The 9,794-nt window shown below is 40.4% G+C and overlaps 1 protein-coding gene across 4 annotated transcripts in view; it reads left to right on the forward strand.

The window, feature by feature from the left end:
* Window positions 1-9,794, forward strand: part of PGAP1 (post-GPI attachment to proteins inositol deacylase 1) — a 240,276-nt gene that overhangs the window by 146,593 nt on the left and 83,889 nt on the right. The window contains exon 18 of one of the 4 annotated variants that reach the window (XM_068244827.1): window positions 1,153-2,100. The exons of the other annotated variants lie outside the window; for them this stretch is intronic. Coding sequence (XP_068100928.1) covers window positions 1,153-2,017 — 865 coding nt within the window. The 3' untranslated portion in view covers window positions 2,018-2,100. Of the gene's footprint in view, window positions 1-1,152; window positions 2,101-9,794 lie in introns of those variants that run through there. 4 annotated transcript variants of the gene reach the window in all.

Genomic DNA, 9,794 nt, shown 5'->3' on the forward strand with positions numbered 1-9,794 from the left:
TTTGCTGATATTTGTGCTATCAGCCACTGGATATCGGTGAGAGTATAACTGCTGAATTGTGGAACTGTCTATTATCAAAGAGCCTGGAATTAGTTGGTTATTTTACACTGGACTCTAGAGCATATTGTGCAAATAAGGGACTCTGGACTGTGTTTAACTCAATTCGAATTGAGTGACGTTATATGATAATGTATTTTGTGTAGTATGTGAGATATTGGAAAGGGGCACAGTGAGCCTATAACTCCATAACTCCATTTACTTCCACGCCATTGGAGCGCTGCACACATTACAATACAAGGTTTTATGTGAGTTAGTAAGCGTTAATTGGCGTTCATGATAGGCGTTTATTGAGCGTTAGTGATGCGTTAGCGGTTGGGTGTTAAACGCTGCGTTAACGCGTGTATTACGTTTACAAAGCGTTTGTTGTGCATTCGAAAGCGTTTTTTTTAAAGGAGAACACCTTTAATTTGCAAAACATTTACTTTTGCAAACAGGAAATGTCCCGCTTTACCAGGAAGTCATGTTTAGGCATTAACCTGGAAGAGTTTACCTTAACTTGGAAGTGAAATTGGTTGTCATAACAGGAAATGTTGCTCTGATCTAGGAAGTAAAAGATTAAAAATGGTGTTGATTTTGGAACTTCACCTACAAAAGGAGGTGAAAACGCACAGAACATTTAAGATTACTTCCTGTTCGTGCCTACCTAGAATATTGCTGCACAAGATTTGGCAAAAATTTTGTTAGGATGAATAGGCGTACTCGTCTGCTATTATTGCATTGCCACATTCTTACCCTGAGGGTCCTTTTACGTCGTAGAAGGCAAAGGGTTTTGAGTTATAGGCGATTTTGGGTACATCCAATGTTATCCATGAGGGATAAGAAGGGAGCCTTCAAAGTCTTATATGAAGACTTGCGCAGGAATCCGGAAATTTTTTTTAATTTTACTAGAATGTCAATTCCTACTTTTGATTAACTATTGGTTTTGTTGACACCTCATATTGCTCATCAGAGAACCAACATGCGAACAATGATATGTCCTGCACAACGTCTTCTACTGACCCTCAGGTAATAACTGAAATATTTGTATGACTGTTTGTTTGTATGTACTATCCAAGAAGGTAATTGTCATTTGTTGGATGTTATGTTTTTCAGATATCTTGCCACAGGGAATTCGTTTACTTCCTTGCACTATCATTTTTTACTAGGCATTTCTACCATTCAAGGCATCGTACATGAGACGTGTAAGGCAATATGGAATGTTCTGCAGCCATTATTTATGCCTCAACCTACAATGCAGATGTGGAGAGAAGCAGCGGAAGGTTTCCGGCAGAATGCTCAATTCCCTAATTGCATTGGCGCACTGGATGGAAAACATCTACAAATTCAGGTGCCACCCAACAGTGGCTCCTTGTATTATAATTATAAAAAATACTTTTCTGTTGTTTTAATGGCCATTGTCGATACTACTTATAAGTTTTTGGCCATCGACGTTGGTGCTTATGGGAGCACAGCAGATGCAAATGTGTTTCGGTTGTCACCAATGGGCCGAAGGTTATATAGCCAACAGTTTGACATTCCAGAGCCAAGGCCCCTTGTTGAAGGAGGCGAAGCACTACCACATGTGCTAGTGGGTGATGAGGCTTTTGGCCTCCATGTCAACTTATTAAAACCGTTTCCCAAACGCGATTTAAATGACAGGAAACGGCTTTTCAACTTTAGGCTCACAATGGCTCGCAGATATGTGGAGAGTACATTTGGCATTTTAGCTAACAAATGGCGTGTACTAAGATCTTGTATGCAGCTGAAGCCTGACAATGTTGACTTTGTCATCAAAGCAACATGTGTGTTGCATAATTACCTGCGCACCAAGGATCCTTGTGCAGAAGACCAGTTGGAGGTGGACACTCTTCCGGATCTTGCTGGTCATGCAGTCCGTGGCAATGTCCAGGCAGCTAATGTGCGTGACAAGTTCGCGGCATTTTTTATGTCACAAGATGGTCAGTTTGTCACCCATTAGTATTGTTTTTTCTTTGTTACTCATTCCATCATTTTGTGTTCTATTTGTTTAAAGCAGAGCTGCTTTTCTTCTAAGTTGTTAATAAAGCCATTCGTGATCTCATTGTGTCAAATGTAATGTGACTTTGCATATAATCAATTGTTTTCATTGTCAACAGGTCCAAACTTCTTACCATTTCAATGTCATGGCAAATGGAGTTACCGAAATGTGTTGGCTGAACATTTTTCAACCTTATAATCAATCCCATTTGCCTGGCTATCTTGTTGATCCTCATGCACAAACATTTATATCCATATATCCTGAACAACCATACATCTCATACTCATGTGTGTATGACATTATTGTATGATGTCACTACATTAGCTGCATGCTTGTTTGTGGTGTGATTCCTACACTATTGTAACCCAATTACTATGCATTTCGTCCAAACAATTGGTATTGTTTACAGTGCAACAAATATGGCAGCCAACATATCACTAGCATTTAATTTGGCCTTTATTTCCTTTGGATTATATTCTACACATCCTGTTGGTCTCTTTCATTCTGCTTCTCTCTTTGTTTGTGAGAGATGGTACAGAAAGAGAGAGAATGAAAAAGAGAGAGAGGGGGAGAGAGTGAGGATAGGTAGTGAAACCGAGATACACATATTTCAACATATATATACTTAATTGAAAACATCAATGTTTATAGGAAACAAAGATTCTTCCTCAACAGTTTTATACTAAAAAATGTGTGCATGTTTCATAGGAAACTATACGACAAAGATTATTTTAGTACATGTCTAATTCAAAAAAACAAACTCATGATGATTGTTACATTTTTATTAGTGTAACAGGTACTTGGTTGACATACATATCAGATCATAACATCAACATATTGTGATAACATACAAATTAAAGTTTGAACAGCATTGATGCACCCATTGTCAGTAATGTACATGACATTACATGTAAGATGTACACATTTATTGCCTGTCTACATTCATATCAGTACATGAGTACATACTGTGATTGGATATGTCTTCAAGAATGGAAGTATTGCACAATGGTGTCAAGTTACCTATATGGACATGTACATCTGCAAAGACCAGTCGGTGATATCGTATACTTTATTAAGTGCATTTCAAACTTACGCAAATCTATAATCATAACAAGAACATCATTTTTACTGTATTAGCATTACATATCCTTTTTTGGGTGTAATGTGACGCTGTAATATTGGCAAGCATATTGCGTAATCACTTATATTTGAGTTGAAGTAACTATTGCAAAGTCAGACATATGTCGGAAGCCCTCTCAATGTGTTATTACACAATACCATTATCTTTACTATGCAGTTAAGATTCTTCGTAGAATCATAAGTCCCCCCAACCCCTCAACACGCATGCAGATAATGTAGTAATGTAGATCTGACAAGAGTGCCATACACACTACATCATCTGCATGTTTGTTTATATGTACAATCAGACTGTAATGCACCCAACAACGTCACTTCTGTTTCCAGCCGACATACATTGTGGGGGAAAAAAATGTATAAGGTCACATTACATACACCTGGCATGTAATTTAGAGCAAGACATAACCTTATTATGTCCATCACCATATTGATCACACTTGTAATCTACAAGGATACCACAGGTGAGAGGGATATAAAGGCTAACGTATTGTTGTCATTTCAAACTATTGCAGTTGCCTGCCAGTCATGTTGATATTCATGCAGTAGTCATGTGTGTGAGTCGAAGCCTCGACCAAGCATATGACTACTTCATGATCAAACATAATAAATTACTAATGACACATGATCTGCTGCATGCATGGCCATAGTCTGAGGTTACATCAAAATAATATGTAAACAGATTCAGCATAAGTGGCAGGCAACTGCTATGTGTGCAAATGAATCAAATATGCCAGCCTCCATATCACTATCCAAGTAGCAAAGATCATCAGCACACCAATCTCCAATGCACATACTTTCTATTGTGGCAGTTTCCACACGATACACCAACAATTGTTTCGGAGGCCACACGGGGTCCCCCTTTATCAAGGCATGTGGTTTGGATTGAATGGATGTGTCATTGCCCAGGTCACTTCGTCAAGCACCCATACATGAAGAGATGGTGTGCCGACTTCCTTTGTGAACTGTCCATATCACTATCATCTGGAGTTGTGTTGACATGCTATATGTAATAAAAACACTGTGCACAAATAAGTGTTTAATGTACTGACTGGGCAGTGTATGTTCTTAGTTATTGTACTGTAAACTCACATAACTATAGTGCTATATGTTTGAATGTACTACAATCAAACATTTAGATGTTCTTTTTTCCTGATAGAACTAGAGTATCAAATAATAATGAAATAAAGGAGTATCTGCTAATTAAACATAAATGTCAACACAATCACAAATGTGACAACATTGCTTTATGTTGGATAACAAGCCAACGCAACAACATAAGTTTAGGTTTTTTTATGTGCAAACCTCACAAGAATGATATGTATGTTTTTCACCACAGTGCCAAAATTGTAAACATAACGTAGAATATTCTAGGACCACTGTCATGGAAAGCATCTTTCTGCTACATAACGTAAACACACACAAATAAGAAGTCAATATGTTTCATTGACATAATAGGCATCAATGCTTTTGTAAAGTATGCTGCTGTCACTTCCACTAGGTTGTAGAAATTTGACCCAATCGACATGTTTAGCCCTTGCGCATATCCTTATGGGGGATGGTGTGTGTAAAATTTGGTTATGGTAAACCACATAGTGCTTGGCAGTTGCTCTGGGCAACTATCAAAAATTTAGCAAAACAGGTAGGTGATCCGTCTGTAACTTTTCTCTATATCGTTGTCATGGACTCTGTATTTACAAATACCCCAATCCTTGTTATTAAGCCTTATGCAGATATGAAGTAGTCGAAAACATCAATAGTGTCATATTTAGACATCCTACTGAAAGTGACAGTAAGCTTCAATAATTGCCATTGTTTTACAATGGCAGTCCGAAACATATACACTTCTTAGCTGTATGTGTTTACATGTATTGTATTATTTGTGTTTGTTTTTTATAGTGGCCCTTGAAGTCAAGTAATGACAACAACATTATTGACATCATAATGTCTTTGGTTAGGTGTGTGTGCACAAGTCATGTACAATACATGTATGTTTTGTGGATACATATGGCAGGATGAGGAAGGATGTTGTATGTAACAATAACAATAACATTTATATAGCGCTTTTCTCCCTGGGGACTCAAAGCGCTGTGACCCTGCATTATGCAGTCTCAAAGGCTCGGGAAAAGAGGTGAGTTTTAGCCTTTTTTTTAAAGCTGTCCAGAGAAGGAGCCTCTCGTACTGATTGTGGAAGTGAGTTCCATAGAGTAGGGGCTGCATAGGAAAAGGCCCGAGCACCAAATGTTAAGTGTATCCTGGGAATAACCAGCTTCATCTTGTTGGCAGAGCGGAGGGTGCGTGGAGGGGCATAAAGTTCCAATAGATCCGCTATGTATTTGGGTCCCATGTGGTGTAGAGCCTTGAATGTCAGCAGGCAGATCTTAAAATTGATTCTCCATTTTACTGGCAACCAGTGAAGAGTTTGCAGTACTGGGGTGATGTGTGAGCTGCGGGGGGCATTGGCTAGGAGTCTGGCTGCAGCATTCTGTACTAGCTGTAAGGGGGCGCAGAACCTTATCTGTAGATCCGATTAACAGGGCGTTGCAGTAGTCTAGGCGGGAGGATACAAATGCGTGAACCAGGGCAGGAAGGTCTTCAGCTGGGATTAGGTGTTTTATTTTCGCTATATTTCTTAGATGGAAGAAGGAAGACTTGACGACAGCTGATACCTGCTGTCTGAGTTTTAGATTTCCATCCAGGATCACCCCAAGGTTTCGCACAGAGTCTTTATACTGTACAGTATCTCCCCCAATTGCTAGTTTGAGGTGGTGAGCGTTTTGAACTTTATCCATCATGTGTGGACCACCTACCACCAACACCTCTGTTTTGTCAGAGTTCAGCCTCAGCCAGCTGGTGTTCATCCAATTTTGTAAATCCACTAGACACGCATTTATGGATGCTGATGGGTCTTGGGTGCCAGGCTTGAAGGACAGATACAGTTGTGTGTCATCTGCATAACAATGGTATCCTAAACCATAGTTCTGGATTATTTTGCCCAGTGGGAGCATGTAGACTGCAAAGAGTAATGGTGATAGTACAGAACCCTGTGGAACTCCATAGGCAAGTGGCACTGGATTAGAGTAGTGTGTGCCCAGACATACTTGCTGTGTCCTGCCAGATAGGAAGGTCTGAAACCAGCTAAGAACAGTACCCCTTAGGCCACAGTAATTCTTCAGTCGCTGGATTAGTATTTCATGGTCCACAGTATCAATGCTGCTGACAAGTCAAGAAGAATCAGAATTGAGCAATCACCCTTGTCCCTTGCAGTAAGTAGATCATTCATTACTCGGACTAATGCTGTTTCAGTGTTGTGCCTTTTCCTGAATCCTGACTGAAAAGTATCAAAGATGTTGTTATCTGTAAGCCTGGCTTCTAGCTGGTTGGCGACTGCTTTCTCGATAACTTTTGATAGGAATGGTAAGTTCGCCACAGGTCTGTAGTTGGTTACAGAATCAGGATCTAGTGATGGTTTCTTCAGGAGGGGTTTTATGATTGCTTTCTTTAGTTCTTCTGGGAAAAGTCCACTTTGCAAGGAGCACTGAGTGATTTTGTAAAGTGCTGGCCTGAACAGCGCTGGGCACTGCATTAAGGATCCAGTTGGGCCAGGATCCAGGTCGCAGGTAGTGGGGCGGAGACTTTGAATGAGAATTCCAAAATCTTCTACACTCAGAGTGTCAAAGACTTGCCATGGTGGTACGGTAGTAGGCATATGCAACGTCCAGTGGTCAATTGATGTTGTTGGTGTAATGCTGGCACGGATGGTAGACACCTTGTTTGTGAAGAAGGCAGAGAATTCTTCACACCTTTCCCTGGAGTATGTGGTTGGGGCTTTTAGGCAGGAAGGATTGCAGAGTGATTCCACTGTGTGGAAGAGTTGAGAAGCTCTGTTGTTGGCTGTAGATATTTTGTGCGAGATAAAGTCTGATTTTTTCTTGGTTATTGCTTGTTGGTATTGTCTGAGGTGTTGAACTAGGCTAGATTTGTGCTCCCCAGTCCCTGATTTACGCCACTGTCTTTCTAGTCTGCGCCCTTTCTTTTTTTAGATCCATGATGGTTTTGTCAAACCAATTAGCTTTTTGCTTTTTGGTTGCTGATTTGGTGCGCCATGGGGCAATACTGTCAAGTGTTTCATATATCGTGTTGTTGTACTGGGTTACTAGAGAGTTTTGGGTCCATTTGACTGTGGAGCAGATTTGTAAAATCCAGGTTGGCAGTTATCCTCTCCGGTGTTAATTTACTCATGGGACGGGTTTTGATTGTTTCTTTAGGGAGCTGCTTGATAGGGTGATGTTCAATAGTAAACTGTATTATGTGATGGTCTGACCATACCACTGGGGTTACTGTTATGTTACTAATGTCCATTCCAAGGTGGAACAGTAAGTCTAGCGTATGCCCTCCTCTGTGGGTAGCTGATTTTACAACTTGTGTGAAGCCTAGTCCACCCATGAGATTTATTAGTTCATTTGCATCTTGTGATTGAGTGTTATCAGCCCGGATGTTGAAGTCACCAAGGATGATCCATCTCGGATAAGACAGAGCCAGCATGGCCAGAAGTTCTGGGAATTCCTGTAGGAAAGGGTCAGCATCTCCGGGGGGACGATAAACCACTAAAATTTTGAAGCCTTTACCAGCTGAGATCTGGGCACCTATACATTCAAAGGACTTTGTTGAGCCACTAGATACTTAGAACATGCAAATGTATAATTGCATCTCACCATTTGCACCATGTAGAAGGGCTTGGAATGTTTACTGTAATGCCGTAACGTTGCGTGAGAATATTCCATCACAATTTAAATATTTGTCATTTGAAATATGTAAGTTTGTGCTGGAGTACTCCTACATATAAACATTGTTAGCTTTCTGGAAGCTGTTTCCAAAAAATACATATTAATATAATGTGGCATTGTAATACTGCTATTAAAACACCTTCTCTCTCTCTCTCTCTCTCTCTTCTCTCTCTCCATACATCTCTCTCTCTCTCTCTCTTTCTCTCTACATACATCTCTCTCTCTCTCTTTCTCTCTACATACATCTCTCTCTCTCTCTCTCTCTCTCTTTCTCTCTACATACATCTCTCTCTCTCTCTCTCTCTCTCTCTCTCTCTCTCTCTCTCTCTCTCTCTCTACATACATCTCTCTCTCTCTCTTTCTCTCTACATACATCTCTCTCTCTCTCTCTCTCTCTCTCTCTCTGTCTCTCTCTCTCTCTCTCTCTACATACATCTCTCTCTCTCTCTTTCTCTCTACATACATCTCTCTCTCTCTCTCTCTCTCTCTCTCTCTCCCCATACATCTCTCTCTTTCTCTCTACATACATCTCTCTCTCTCTCTCTCTCTCTCTCTCTCTCTCTCTCTCTACATACATCTCTCTCTCTCTCTCTCTCTCTCTCTCTCTCTCTCTCTCTCTCTCTCTCTCTCTACATACATCTCTCTCTCTCTCTCTCTCTCTCTCTCTCTCTCTCTCTCTCTGTCTCTCTACATACATCTCTCTCTCTCTCTCTCTCTCTCTTCTCTCTCTCTCTCTCTCTCTACATACATCTCTCTCTCTCTCTCTCTCTCCTACATACATCTCTCTCTCTCTCTCTCTCTCTCTCTCTCTCTCTCTACATACATCTCTCTCTCTCTCTCTCTCTCTCTCTCTCTCTCTCTCTCTCTCTCTCTCTCTCTCTCGAGAGAGAGAGAGAGAGAGAGAGATGGAGAGAGAGATGGAGACAGAGAGACAAAGAGACAGACGTGTATACTGAGCGAGAGAGAGAGAGAGAGAGAGACACGCAACTATAAAAGATCTTGGATTGCAACATTACATAACATCACTTACACAGCACTATTGGACATATCAGTAATTACACTTACACCCTGTCCACCCAACACATCATGTATATAACATTATTGTGCGCCATTTATACATGTGTTTGTGTTGTTGAGAACCTACAAACACATTGTACCCAAGAGGAAAGGACAACAGAAATGTGTCCAATATGGAGCCAGACATATATTGGGCATTTTACAGTATAGCACTTGGATTACAGCACATTATTTTTTAGAAAAACACCAGTAATGTCATCATTACAGCATAAAGAACATTGACCAAAAACACCACACAAAACGAGGCCTTACACTGTTTGAGGCTGAGGATAACCAGTAGACACAGTCAGCTGGTATTATTTGAAATAAAATGTATATGTCTGGCACCATATCCCTCCCTCTTTTGTTGTCCTTCAAGTTCGGAAGGCTAAAGCATTCAACACAAAACATCTGCCATAACAGACAATAAAACAAAACCATAACCTTCATAATTAGATTCTAACTATAAACATAGGAACATTGTGATGTTACCATCATCACAAGTATAGCATGAACATTGTTCACATTTTACTGAAAAGCGGAAGAGGCAGCAGACAAAGTCTGCAAGCTAGATCCCACTGCTTTTGAAGTGCTGTGACTAGTGTGTGGCACATCATCAAATAGGGGCTGGGAGTGGCCATGGACATCCTCTAGATCCGCAACATATGATGTGTTCTGTGTGCTTTTGACAAACCTATACGATGTTGAAGTTGTGGCCAAAGATGGCATTGAAAAGGAAGGCATATTTTGCAAGGAGGTGG

This window comes from Hyperolius riggenbachi, chromosome 7 (genome assembly GCF_040937935.1).
Source record: "Hyperolius riggenbachi isolate aHypRig1 chromosome 7, aHypRig1.pri, whole genome shotgun sequence".
NCBI classification, from domain to species: Eukaryota; Metazoa; Chordata; class Amphibia; order Anura; family Hyperoliidae; genus Hyperolius; species Hyperolius riggenbachi.